Source organism: Lepidochelys kempii, chromosome 3, assembly GCF_965140265.1.
Source record: "Lepidochelys kempii isolate rLepKem1 chromosome 3, rLepKem1.hap2, whole genome shotgun sequence".
NCBI classification, from domain to species: domain Eukaryota; kingdom Metazoa; phylum Chordata; order Testudines; family Cheloniidae; genus Lepidochelys; species Lepidochelys kempii.
The window spans coordinates 94,454,313-94,469,638 of NC_133258.1; the positions used below are offsets into that span (position 1 = coordinate 94,454,313).

General features: G+C 39.1%; 1 protein-coding gene across 1 annotated transcript in view; it reads right to left on the bottom strand.

The window, feature by feature from the left end:
* Positions 1-10,671, bottom strand: part of TRDN (triadin) — a 115,725-nt gene extending 105,054 nt beyond the window's left edge. The window contains exon 1 of the mRNA XM_073337201.1: positions 10,522-10,671. Within this exon, the coding sequence (XP_073193302.1) occupies positions 10,522-10,543 (22 nt within the window). The 5' untranslated portion in view covers positions 10,544-10,671. The remainder of the gene's footprint in view (positions 1-10,521) is intronic.
* Between the last annotated feature and the right edge of the window lie 4,655 nt (positions 10,672-15,326).

The window sequence follows — 15,326 nt, forward strand, 5'->3', positions numbered from 1 at the left end:
AATTCACCTTTCACAAGACTATGCATGTACAAAGTTTATTCATTAGGATACTGAGGAAAAAAATTAAATACAAGAGGGATGAAAACACAGTTAAAGTAAATCTGTGCAAAATTTTGAATGAATACTCACAGTGAAGTTTGGTTTTGTAGTACTACCATAATTAATTATGATGCCCTATATGGCCATGGCCTGTTTTAGGATCTCTGAAGTGTGGTATTTATTAACAACAAGTTGAATACATTTTAAGCTCTTTAGGGCAGAGCCTGTCTTTGATATATATCTGTACTGTGCCCACCACAACAGTGTTCTGGACTTCTAGGCACCAACATAATACAAATAATATATAATAATAATTTTGAAATGGATCGAGTAGTTTTTGTACTCTTGGCAATTTCTGCCAGGCAATGTTATTTCTACTTATTTTTAAAAAATGAATATAGAATGCGGATGAATGGGTGGAAATGGAGAAGTACAATTAACTGAATCAGTTAGACTGTTTATATCTTTATATGCAGATGCCTTCAGCACTTCTCAGTGTGAGATGCGTTAGCCTACACAAGATGACAAACACAGTATGGCAAATGTAATTTAGCAGGAAACTTTTTTTTCAGTTTAATGAGAAAAAAACTAATCCACATCACTTCTTTGTTTCTTAAAACTAAAATTATTTTTAAAAATATCATCGTAAGAAAATCATATTTTTTTTAGCCTGAATTTAGTTTAGCTAAAAATCTGGTGCTCATTGAGGGCTGGAGTCAGGAAAGCACTTAAAAACTTAGTCCCTATTGGCAACATGTGCTTACAGTTAAGCATATTTTAAGTGCCTTTCCAAAATACAGATGTTTTCCTGAAGTAAGGTCTGACTTATTTGTAGTTCTTTTCTTACAGGGATTTTCAAAATCAATAGGGTCCCTATTTGACTGAATTGTTTTTTGTTTTTTAAATAGTTGTTTGCAAAATCTTCTTAGTCCTATATTTATAAACTTATCCTTTTTAGCATACTTCTCTGGTCTTTAAAAGAAAACAAAAATAATCCCACCAGCTGCCTAGGTTTCCTGAGCAATTCAACAACAAAATGATGTATGGAGAAAAAAAAAGAAAGGAATCTTTTTCACTTCAAGCACAGAAAAGGTTATGAAATAACAAAAGAACATATGTAAATCCTTTTGCTTTATGCCCTTTTACATGTTTACTCAGGTAGGAAATGATCTGTTGAAAAAATATGCTTGTCATTTATTACATCTTTGGCCCTAGCACAATATATCGCCATCTCTGCAACATAGATGAGTGGCATATAATGTCTATAGCAATCAGTTAGCCAGTAGCTCTCACATTTAGGATTAAAATCATACCACCTCATCCCCATAAATCCTTGCCAAAAAAGATGGTCAAGTGGGAGCATAATTCAGACTGCTTAAAAGTCTATGTACTTCATACTGCAGCTAACACTCTGAAAGGTCTAAAGGGCCTGGTGAGGTCTGGTGTAAAGGGTCCATTTTAGCATATATGCTTATGGACCTTGAGCCAGCAAGCACCTATCTCACATGAATTGTGTCTGTTTTGGGATCTGGTTGCAAGGTCGCAGTAGCCAGGACATGAGTCCATAAAAATAAGGCTTTTGTGGGGTTAGTTTTTTCCACCTAAGCCACAAAACAAAGAATTCCTGAATTTGCTCATGACTACCTTTTTGCTACAAAAGCCTACAGTAGGTTTACAAACATTCTATATTAAGATGACTCTCTCCTGACAAGACAATCTCTACCCGCAAAAGGGTACTTCTCCACTGGCCTTCACCAGGCACCACAGGCTGTGGCACAACGGTCTGTCAATGCATCACATTAGGAAATTCCCACTGGGATTAGGGTTACAACACTATTTAAAAGACAAAACAACAACATAAACAGTAAAATGCACGAGTGATGTTGTGTAGGTGTGGCTTTGCTTTTGCACTGTAGAAATCCATAGTTGTACACATTTTTGGCTGCTACTGTGAAGTGCACAAAATCTCTAAGAGCATGATTTTTTTACTTTCACTTTTTTCTTAAAAACAGATATATTAATATGTATGGTTGCAGTTTTAAACATTCCAGTTGATTTACCAAGGGTGTGTAACCTATGCTCACATTGTATCATACATGTGGTCTTTTAAATTACTAGTTATCCTGTTAAATGTACAGCTTTAAGTCCCATTCTGCCTTCAGATAGGCTTGCACAGCAGTTGTAGCAGGAATTGGCAGGTGACCAGATGTCTCGATTTTATAGGGACAGTCCCGATATTTGGGGCTTTGTCTTATACCGGCACCTATTACCCCCCCCCACCCCCGTCCCGATTTTTCACACTTGCTATCTGGTCACCCTAGGTGAGTCTAAAGGTGAAACTGGGTCCTATATGTAAAACATGTGCAAGTTACAGGCCATATGAGTGCCATAACTTGATATATAGATATAAAATTAGATCTAGAAAACAAGAATGGAATATTTATGAGAAAACATTATGATAGGTTTCTCACAATCAACATAACTATTTGCAAAGATTGAAATGAGATTCAGCTGTTCTGAAGTGCATAGAAAACCACAGCTTAAGTCTAGGTAGTAGAATATAGGAAAGATATTTCATTTACATACCAAAGGATCCAACAAAGGCATAGATTCATTGTGCCTTTGAGAATTTGACTCCAGGCAAAGGTATGGGGATACTTTTGATGTTGAGAGAACACACGCATGTACAGGGAGTAGCCAGTCTTTATTCATTACACATATGCAAAGGATTTCTTTAAACTATCTTTGAAGATAGAAAGCAGAGGCTTCTCCAGATAGAAAGTTTGTCTACATTTCCATTACTTTATATTATCCTTTTTTTGGAAAATGGGTTCGAGTAGCACTAAATGGAACTTTAAGTCTAGAGACAAACTCATACTGAGCTCTAGAGCAGACTTCAAGAAGGCAAACTACAGAACTGAACTAGGGCTAATTCTTTCATTGCCTGGCCAAATTGGGGGTTTAAACCAAGAGGACAAGAGACTTCCTGAAACCTGGTTTCTAAGGGCCAAATCCAACACTAGTTGTAAACACAAGCAACTCCACTTGAATGGAGTTGTGCCGGGGCTGAATTTGGCCCTAAATGGATTTTACCAGATTAGACAGTTTGATGTAGACAAAGGCTATGTAATTCCCAGTATGGGCAGACGTACATGTGCCAGCTCCACTTAAGCCAGCACACTAAAAATAGCAGTGTGGCCATGGCGGTGGCTCAAGCTAGCCACCCAGGTACAACCCTATCCAAGCTGCCACCGCCAAACTGCTACTTTTAATATGCTAGCTCAAGAGGAGCTAGCATATGTATGTTTACCTAGCTGGGAATTACACCTCCCAACTGCTGTGTAGATATACCCAATGAATGAGTATATTAGCCTTCCCTCGCCCCACAGAGAGGGGTCTCACTCCTTGTGTTAGATCACCTCTATTTCTCAGCGTTTCTAGTGAGTTTGAAGGATTATTCAATTGACTACCACTTGCCCAACCATACTTCCCTGATAATCCCTGTATTTACAACATGCAGCTGTGGTCTTTCCTCTGTTTAGGGAGTTGCACTACTCTCTGTCAAATCCTGGATGGCGCGTCTAGATTACAGAGCAAAAGATGGGAGAATCTTCTATAAAAGAGATCAGAGGAAAAGGAAAAATATAGAGCCAGACCCTCCACTGGTGTAAATCTTTCTACCCCCACTGCCTACCATGAAGCTACACTGATTGGCTGAGGATTAGTCTCAGTGTCCAGAAGAAATTTAAGACATAATCACACATTACGTTCTCGTTCTGCGGATGCTTGCATGTAACTTCTGGTACGTCCTTTTAGATCAAATTCCACCCTTAGCCCTGGTCTACACTGGGGGTGTGTGGAGATCAATCTAAATTACACAACTTCAGCTACATGAATAACGTAGCTCAAGTCGACATACCACCGTGTCTCCACCACAGTGAGTCGACTGCTGCCGCTCCCCCGTCGACTTTGCCTGTGCCTCTCGTGGCGGTGGAGTACAGGAGTCGACGGGAGAGTGCTCGGGGGTCGATTTATCACGTCTAGATTAGACACGATAAATCGACCCCTGCTGGATCGATCGCTGCCTGCTGATCCAATGGGCAGTGAAGACATACCCTAAGATGCACATGTGCATAAAGTCAAGGGGTGGTGTTAAACCCACACAAATGTGAACGAATGCACGGAGGCAAGTTACTGGATGCAAACATTTACTGATTCATCCTCTTGCCTAATGGACTAATACATAGTCTTGAAATAATCATGATCCCTAATAAAAATATTTAGAGCAGGTCAAGGACCATGAATGTGGGATAAAACAAAGGAAGAATATAACTGACTGCTGATAGTTTCCAGCTAAGTCCTTAGATGCACAGTTCATATCTGCTTATTCACGTCATGTTCTCTGCTACCAGTTTGACAGGTCAATGTAAAGCCAACAACTAAAAAAGGATAAAGAACATTAGGTTTGTTCTCCTCTGTTAGCTTTTGTTGGCCGTACTTTTTAATTGATTTCAAATTAGTAAAACACCAAAGAGCTCATCATTCTAAAGTCTTTAGGGCATGGAACCACTGCTACTGTCGCTCATCCATCTCTGCATCCTCCTCAGTTTTAAAAGACTGTGGGAGACACCTCTGAATCACAGATTTGACCCTCCTTCATGCACTTCTCTAAAGATGCTACCTTTTGGTTTTACTATTTGGTTGTGTATTTTATGCTATTTGAACTTATCAAACTGCGAAACCCTCAGAACAACTCAACAGGGATGTTGGCAGGGTGAAGGGTTTCTAAATAAAAGTTATTACTATTATGCTATTTCCTAGGAATTAACTTTCTATATTTAGACCATGAGTTTTAATCATAAAACAATGAATAAACAAAAATATATAAAGTAGGAATGAAATTCTGGTCCTACTGAGGTCAAAGGAAGTTTGCCTTTACTTTCATTGGGGCCAGGACTTAACCTGGAGTGTTTAAAAAGCATTTAGCTGATAAAGTGAACATTGTCCACTTGTTCAATCTGCTTAAATAGAGCAGAAACTAGGCAACATTAGCCTCAAAAAGAAAGAGAAAGCTTCTTTCCCTCTGTAAGCAGCTGACCTGCCTCATCTAGGGCAGCTCTGGTTTCTCTTACTTTGATGCAACCTGGACTGAAGCCAGCCCTGTGTTATGAAACCTGCTTTAAAACAGAACTGATTTTTTTACTTTCCCAGGTTTTAGCTCTCAACATTGTCACTAAAGCAGCATGGATCAGCTTCAGTCTCAAACCCGTTTATGCTAGGGGCAATGGGTAATCATTTTTTAAAAATGCTTAATGGACAAATGTTTAAAGGTATTTAAGCACCAAGAGATTCTGTTAGGCACCTCGTGGGGTTTTCAAAAGAGCCTATGCACTATGTTCCACTGATTTTCAATGAGTCTCCTCAGCTCCTAGGGTAAAATGTTCAAAATCACCTATGTTACTTAAACACTGAAATCCCATCAACTTTCTCTCCCTTTTGTAATAGCCCAACTTCCATGTTCAGACTTCTGCCAGCATAGCTAGGTTGATCAAGGGTGTAAAAATAAAAAGTGTGATCCCTAACTGATATAGCCATGCCAGCAGGTGACCCCACTTTTACCAGTATTGTTTCACTAAGAGTGGGGGGGTGGAGGGGAGTTTTACTACAAAATACAAATTTGCTGGTAAAGCTGCATCCACAGTAGAAGCATTTTGCAGGAATAGTATATTGGTATTTCTATACCAGTAAAGCGCTCCTAGTGTAGACATGGTTTCAGGTTCTGGAGTCACTTAGGTGCTTTTGAACATATTCACCCACTGTGTTTAAAGTAATGCTGGCACCCGGGAGTATCTACAGTCAGTTGGTGGTGGAACTTTTTTTCGTGTCCTTACTGTAAGGCAATGCCTTAAAAAACAAGCTGGATACATCCTCAGTATGTTTTCACCCAGAAAGAGTAGATTTAGCTTTGGATAAAGTTTATAGCTTTTAACATTTGGGGAAAGGAATTTTTTAAAACTTTATTGCTAGTTATTTTTGATTACTACTCTGAATTTAACAGTACAGACAATTTTACAGTGCATAAATACATTGCTGGTATATAGACAGAACATGGAAAGCTTCAGGATTAAAGAGCTCTAAGAACTCTAGGGATTTTCAATTAATTTTAAACTAAAATATAAAATTTAAAAACACTAGGCCAGATGTAGAAACACTGTCATATGTGTGTCTGTCCACAAAATGCAGATTCAAGTTTGCAGCTACAATTAGTGTGTAAGCATTATTAGATGCTTGGAAGGAAGTTAATTGTTCCCTTGCAAAAAGGGAGGCAGAGTCTCTAAGGTGCCACTAGTACTCCTTTTCTTTTTGAGAATCAGGCCCAATATTCCAAAATATATTATTCAGTAATATATATGTTACAATCTGATTAGTCAGACAGAAATATCTACTTCATCCCTTTGCATGGGCAGGATATGCCATTTGCCTCCTAATCAAGGATATATCAGGTAAATTGAAAATTTTAATAAAGCTAATGTTAAAAAAATTATATCATACATAGGTTGAGAAAAGAGTGTCTGTACATCTGCGTATAGTGCTTAGATTATCCACAGATACAAAGTTTGTTTTTAAAGTCATAAGATAGTGCATAATCAGCAATAACCCAAATTTAGGTGAATGAATTTAAGAATACAGTTTAGATATTTAGCATCCATGCATTCGGGTACATTACTCATGAAAAAAGTTATACAGAGAGTTGGTGGCGGAAAGCAAAATATATCAATGAGTGAAGATTTCCCCTCAGTAATTGTGAATTTAGGATAATTTAGAGAAAAAACAGTCCATCAGGAAAGTATTTGAGTTACTTTCCCAATTACGCTTCTTGTGATCTTAGCCGAATGAATAAGGAAGCCATTCTTTCATGATATAAAATATTGTTAAACTCATTTGTTTTGAACTGAGAACATTTAGAAATGTCTTTTATGCATTTAACACTTCTGAGTGAGCAGTTGTTTGAGTATCCTGTGTGTGAACTTCTGGGCTATTGAAGGTTACGGGTAGCTTCTGGCGTAAGCACACCCAAAGGATGTGTTGCATATCTTTATGGCTCTGTACTCCAGCCCCTCATGTGTTATTTCTCACACATCACTGTGATGACCTACATTATTTTTAAAGTGTGCAAACCTTGTTAAACCTGCCTTTCCAAATGCTTTATGACTATATAACTTTTCTTACTTGTCTACTGAACTGAGCACAGAACAAAAATCCAGGAACTAATCCTGATTTTCTCACTGATAAACTGTGGAGCCTCTAGTAAATCACTTAAGGCTAAACTGGCTCATTGCAATCTGCCCTGACTAACGGGCAATGTACAGATGCATAGCTACCAGGAAGACACTAGAGACTGAACTATGACTGAGCATTTGTGCCTCTAGCATCTCAGACAGGTACATACCCTGGGCAGCTAGTGCCTCAGCCGCTGCAGTTACACTCTATTTTTAGCGTGTTATCTAGATCAGAGCTAGTGTGGGTATGTCTCCTCAAGCTGGGAATTACACCTCCAACTCCAAGTACAGACATACCATCAGAGAGACAGTTCAGATCCGGTTTCTTACTAGCTCCGTGGCATGCCTAAACCCAGCGTAGACGACTCCCCCTCTGTGTTGGATCAGCTGTGCTAGCTAGCGCATTGGGGTACCAGAACAAAAGCTCTCTTCATTCTTTAACCATCTGGGGAGGTAGGGACTAAGCTGGTGGCAGCTTCTCTCCCTCCCATTTTATGACTTTTAATGTCACAGTAGTCAGCACACCGGAGTATGATCCCCTTTATTATTCCCCTGAGCATGCTCATAGTCTGGTTCACAACTGAGCCCCTAACCTGTCAGTATATTTTCCCATTTGGAAATGTAAGGTTTACCGTGCACACAGGTGTGTTGTGAGGATAAAATAGTCAATGTTCGTACTGAGCTTTGAATCAGACCTAGGAATGCTACGTATTGCTAAATAATAGATTTTATAAAGTGCATTTCTGTTTCTAATATTGCAGATAAATGTTATTAATTTCAACAGCATTACATTTCTGGGGTAAAACTGAAGTTATGTAGTGATGAATCATGCCCTAAACATCCTGCATAATTTACGCTAAGAAGGGCATTATCTTGAAATGGAGTGTCACAGAAAAGATGTCTAGATATTTGCATCAAAATGACATGACCCCAGCCCACCAGATCTAGAGAACCTTTCCTTAGTTCAGTGGGCAAAATGGCAAAGGTAGCATGAAGGCCTTCTCTTCAGTCATAGAACATATGGTTCCATGCTCTCTGCTTGCCATGCAATGCTAACATTTATGTATGATATTCCATGAGGCAAGTTCTGACTGACAGCCTGGATGATGTGAGATTGTCAGTATAACAAAGATAAAAGGAGCAGAAAGTTTAATACTATTAAGGGCAGGAAGTCACTAGCAGTTCATGCACTGGAAAGTTGTAAGATTTTGTTGCACTGAACTTACAAGCTCCCTCATTTGCAACAGTAACAACTCAGGAGAGATATACTCCACCATGAAACTTAATTATACCCTCAAATTCAAAATATAGTATGCTGTCATGGATTAAAATTTTACACCACCTAATGAACCAGCTGTAAAAAATCAGATGATCAGTATAACCCTCCTCCACACACAAGGGAGAAGATGGCTTCCACAGCCCTATCAACCTATCTACTTAAGGTCAGTCTGCTATGGAATTGACGTCTATTACCACCTGAAGCTGCCGCTGCTTTACACAGGGCCAAAAGATACACATCATTACAGCTGAATAGAGCCTTTAAGTTTGATACAGGGATGTTTAGAGTCTTCTTAACAGTACTAGGTATGATTTTTTTAAAAGAACTTTTCATTTCAATTACCAGATGCCAGATTCAGCAACACAGAAAAGCTATATAGATGTGTAATACCACGAAATGACTTATGCTATTGAAAAGCCTTGTGTATTTCATATTAATTTTGAGCCAGTCTTCATTAGAGATAGTTAGGAATATCTACCATATGCAAGGAACTTCCCACAAGAACAAAAAACAAATCAAAAGCACTCAACCAGATCTAAGCACATTCTGCCCTCATGCATACAAGTCCCTTTAACACCTGCAGTACTGCCCAGCACATGTCTGAGGACAAATATAATCCTCCAGATAGCAAATACAAAATGAGCAGTGTTTTCACCAAATTTGGATAAGAATTCCTACTTGAACTAGCCCCAGCATTTGGGATAGAGCTGTCTGGCTATGTCACCTGTTTTATTACTATTTGCTGCCAGGAGCAATATATATACGCTCATCCAAGCACTGATGATAAAATAAAAAAAAGCCACATGCTCCTCACCCACATCAGCCTTACGTTTGCTATTGCTAACATCGAGCAAGAACACTGCAAGTTCTGACACTGCTAATTTTGCAGCCTATGGGAAAGAGATTCATTCATCAATAGTGAATAATGCCAATCCTCTCAAACAGAATGGTTAAAATTGAAGGATGAAAAGTACAAGTTTAATATACTGAAACACTATAACAAACAAAATACAAATAAACTTTCGGAAGACTGTCAATAAGCCTATTTTTTTAAAAAAAGTCATTATTGAACTTGAAGATGATCAGTAGAGTGATGCACAATGGAAAAAAGCTGGCATGAAATTCCACTAAAAATATTCAATATTTGAGTAAAAAAGGTGGAATTTAAAACAGCTTCCTTCTTGCGCTGTTGTTGATAAAATATTGTTGTGCATCTAAAAGTTATTTAAATATGAATGGCCAGGAAATATTAAAGAATATGAAATATTCATGTGTTAGGATAAATGTTTTGTGGTTTATAAGATTACTTCTCATTCTTTGGGCCTAACCCTGGAATAGTTATCCAAACAACGCTCTCATGGGCTTCCATAGGAGCTTTACCTGGATAAGGCTTGCAGGATCAGTACTGTTTACTTTCAATTAACATTAAAACATAGCTTACAAATTTAGACCCTGATCCTGCAAGTGTACCCATGCCTCCACTGAGCCAGATGTAGGATCAGCACCACAGAGCTGATTTCTGATGTTCTGACATGGGTGAAACTCTGACAGAGTTCACTGTCAATTTTGCTGATGGGAGATTTGTCTGCGTAGGGAGTTCAGGACTGGACCTATTGATATTAAACCCAATAGCTCCAGTTCAGTATGCATTCCCCTTCTTGTATCACTTTAGGATCACTGTCTAAGCTATGGTTGCTCAGGTTACATGACCAATGCTATTTTTAGAGGCATGTGGTGATCTAGCTTCACTAACTAGCAGTGGAGTCTCCAGCTGCCAGACAAACACTTCTTACACAAAAACCCACCCTTCAGGAAAACTGCTATTCCCAAAAAAGCAATAAATCACACTGACATGCTGACTCAATCACACTGTCAAAGTACAAATTGTTTTCAATTAATTATATTTGAAAATAGTTACAGTACCTTCTGTTGTAATCTCAGCCATAGCGGTGATGGTAAGAGATATTCTAAACAGGTCAAGTTATACTGGCAGCTTAGATACTTCTGGGTCACTGACTCTATTAGGAGATGCAGAAATAAAAGGTAGGAGGTCCTCCTCTTTTCCTATTCTGTTTCTTCTTTTGGTGCCTCTCTGAACTTGTCTCTCTGCAGAGTCCTGGCCCCCCCAGAACAACCTAAGCTTTTCTCAAGGCAATGCCTACAGCTCAGACTAAAGTATCAGCTTCTAACAAAAATAGCCCAGCACGAGAACCACACACCCGATAAATAAAAATAAAAATTCCCAGATCCAAAGGGGACAGCAGAGCAGGGAAAGGCAGCAAAAAGCAAAGGAACTGGAAAGAGCTGTTTAAAGCCCCTGCAGCTTCTCTAATATAATTACAGTTCTTTGCAGGCGGGCAGGTGTAGGTCAGACAACATGAAATATGGAGTTCAAAGTAACCTTATCCCTATCCTAGCTCAAATTTATTCTTAGCACACTTAATGCTTGGCACATTCTTCCTGGCCTTATTAGGAGTGGGGAGGGTCCTATGACGTCTACCAGTCAACAACAGAGGGTAAATGTAGGTAATTTTCTTCACTTTGATTCCCAATCCTAGTTACTGAGACACAACCAGTAAACTCATTTTATAGAATAGGATATCAGGGTTAGAAGGGACCTTAGGAGATCATATAGTCCAACCCCCTGCTCAAAGCAGGGCCAAGCCCCAGTTTTTGTCTCAGATCCGTAAATGGCCCCTTCAAGGACTGAACTCACAACCCTGGGTTTAGCAGGCCAATACTCAAATCACTGAGCTATCCCTTCCCATAGCACCTCACCCATTAAAAACTTTACCTTGGTTTTTTCTTCAATTACTTCACTCACCTCCAAAGTTATTTGAAGCATTACAGAATGTTTGTAAATAAAATACTTGGATTAAAAGATATAGGTTATATCCATTAACCTCCACAGTTATTAAGCAGATCAGATTTTATTTCCCAGGCCTATTTTCCAGGATCTCTAGCAAGTCAAATTTGGTGCAAAATGTGTTTAGAAACAAACTTTTACAAAACTCAATATCAATAAATTTTTTAAAAAGTTCTAGTGGATTTATTTAAAAAAAAACAAATACACTATCCACTGTGGCGCTTGAAATGCCAAAACTGGAGGATTATACTAGTGGGCAATAACATGAAATTGACAAAAAATTGTCCTTGAACCAGCATTCCTCAGCATGTAGAGACAGAGTCACATGACATCAGAAACTGACTCTATCAGCCTTGTGACTGGTGAATCTACAGTCATCTCTATTGCAAGGGCTGGCATTTGCACTTCTCATCTTCCCTGCACCTGAAGTAAGCACCTATTTATGTGGCAAGATGCAAGGAAAGAAGTCTGGCATGGTGGGTGAGAAGCAGAAGGGAAGGCAAATAATTTAGAATGAGTAAGTTAGGACTCCAAAGAGGAGTCAAGCTGTCCCAGCCTCATTCCTGCTTACTTCTCCTAGAACTGCACTGGCCAGCATGAGACAGGGTAACAAAGTCAAGGCTCTGCCCACTGTCCACCCCTTGCATTGGAGGGGAAGTAGCAGTCCAAGAGAAGCGAGTAAGGGATACATTTGCACAGGGGAAAAAGGAGGCTCTCTATGGCCCCATTGGCCCCTGCATGACCACATACTGCAAATCACAATTTCGCTGGAAGTGAGATTCTGAGCAGCAAATTGTAACAAATCAAGGTAGGTACTTCATTTGCAAAACCAAGGGCTTTTACTATTTGACAAGCTTTAGTATTAATTCCTATTTCAGATGACAAATTTTATTGCTCATATAGTCAAATTACTAGTACACATCTTTCAGGCGCTGATTTCCAGGTTGTCATGACAATAATGCTGAAGGAGGGGGGTGGAGGCAAAAAAAAATTCAGATTATATTGGGGGGGATTGAGAGAAGGGAGAAGAGACTTTCATACTAATTAAAGGAAACATCTGGAGAGCCAATCAAGTCAGTTTTTGTTAACAAAGAAATACAGAATAGGATTTTAGATTGTCTGCTAACAAATTACACATTTGGAGATTTTCCCTAGTTTTTTCCCTCTTCCTTCTCTTCCTCAAATTATAATCCTGTATTTATGATATCATAGTTTCCGTAGTATTTTATAGTGATGTCACACAGGATTAGGCCTTCCTGTAAACAAGAAACAGGAGCAGATGAATTCTGAAAACCCAATCCTACAAAATGAAACTAAGGTCAAGCAAAGTTTCTTGTGTTGCGGTAAATGCACAGAAACGCAGCAGGGTCAGAGACAAAAGCCTTAGCCCCAGCTCATGCTTCCAAATTTGCACTATAGAAAAATTTGCAGAACTGGTGTAACTTGATGGACCCTGGGACTATATTATCAAAGTCTTACTGCACACTTAGTCAAGGATGTATACAAAAAACAGTATATGTTCATTCTGAACATAAAAGGGGAGTAAAGGGAGGGTTAGGTGGGTGGTGTACATTGGGAGGGACACTAGTAAGTGGTAAATGCATATACAGCAGAAAGAAATTGATTAGATGCCTTAACTCCTGACTTTCTAACATTTGAGTTTTCTAGAAGGTTTAGAAAAAAAAATGTAAAGAAAAAAATACTGATTTAGAGAATTAGCTGGATTTCAGTGATATAAGCTTTCAACTTTAAAAACCTAGTGTGTATGTGTGTGAGGTTTTGTTTTGGCTTTTTTGCTAGAAGTACTGCTACAAATAGAAAAGATTTTCCTTTAGCTCCAGGTCCTGGGTTTTTCAGCCACAGGATTGGAATTCTGTCCCTGCTTATACCCATGACTGGTTACAATTAAGTTTTTTGTGATCCTTTTGTAGTCCTTGGTGTCACAGATCCTTAGCTAGTCAAACTTCAATAACATGCACAGAGAAAAATTAAACAGAAAAGGAAAAAGACATAAAGCATGAAAATAATTTAAGTGGTTATTAATTAGGGAAGAAAGTCACTTTTTAACCAGTTTTGATAGCAACAAAATTTCTGAAAAGGTACGTTTTAAAAAAAAGACAATAGTATTTTCCCTCATTATAATTATTATTTTTCCTGGTCTGAATGCAAGCAACATTTCTGAACCAATCAAGGTAGAATTGTAACTGTCAGAGCCAACAATACTTCTCTATTTTCAGTGTTCTTTCTGAAAAATCTAAATGGATAGCTTTTTCATTATGCAATCTAGTTTCTTCATAGAGTATGACTGGAAGATATGAATTAGTAGATGGAGAGCCAGAGATGACAGCTGCAACTGCTCTGAAAAAGAAAGAATAAAAAATAAAGGATTTTTTTAAAGGAAAAAAGGTTGGAGCATTAATGGCGTTGCCACTCAGCAGATTTGTTACATTAGTTTTCCCTGAATAGTATGTCATCACTTGTCTGTGTCAATCACATTAAATTCCTGTCCATGCTCCAACATGTGTTCAGACAAAGTCAACTTTCTAATGTAGACCAAAAAGGTATTTTGCTGTATATACAGCAGTTACCCAGACTGCCTATTCTTTCCACACTCTCCTCCCCACCTCCCTAAAATTGGGTGACATGGAATGCAATGACGCTAAAGGGCAAATCTCAACATTTTTACTTTTTAATTAACAATTTAAATAAACCAACAAAATGAGCAGCCAGGAGAACACAGAAACAAGTCCTCAACTATGCTCAAAGATCACACAGAGTGCAAAGCAGAGAGATGGAGGGAGAATGCGAAAGTGGTGCAAAGTTCATCTTTGCACTCCCCAGGTTCTGAGAATACTCTGTGATTGATACACTGTACAAACGACAGCTGCAAAAGATGCTGACTACTAATGGCCCTAAGGCAGTAGGTCTAGTGAACGAACAGGTCACTGGACTGGTGATCAGAAGACCTCGGCTCTATTTTCACCACTTCCACTGACCTCTGTGTCACCTTGGGCAAGTCTGTGTCTCCCCTTCCGTCTCCCCTTTTCTCTATTTAGATTTTAAGCTCTGAAAGTGCAGGCAGTGTTTCTTACTATGTGCTTGCAAACTACTTAACAAAATGGGCACCTGACCTTGGTTGGGACCTATAAGTGCTACTGCAATACAAATAATAAAGGGACGGAAATGGTAGAGGGATCAACACAATGTTAGGGTGTCACAACCATACCCACTACACCAGCAGTTGGAAAGATAGTGGTGGAGCACCCCAACACCATTCCCCTTGCCCTAGGGGGGTGATCCTTCTGGGGCTACGTATGACAGACACAGCCAGAACCAGCCAATTGTGTGGTGCAAGGCATCCACACTGCACAGAAGGCTCTGGCCAAGAATGTACTCAAATTTATGACAGGCCAGAGCCACAAAATCCAGATCTGGATATGAATTTTCACTATGTTTGCAGGTGTACAGATCTGGGTGCTCTAGTTTGGAATCATCTTTAGCTCACATATGGGGGTCTCTCCACGTATTGCATCTGCGCTCCACGAACTGCACTGGTTTTAAATTCCTGGAACCTACTCAAAGTGTGGATTTTGATCTGTAAATCTCTTTTTGGATCCCAGGTACCTTAGAGACTGCCCCTCTCTTAGTGTTTAGGGTAACAGCTTAGATGAGCGGGGCAACTCAAACTGACATATGTCTGAGGGCAGGGCATTCTCAGTGAAAGCCCTTAACCTCTGGTATTTGTTTTCCACAAGGTCCAACAGAGTCACTTTTTGGTGACTTTCTGAGCACATTAAAAGCCATGTTTATTCATTTTCTGAACGGACAGGTGGTTGAGATGGAAAGCTTTTATAAATGGAAT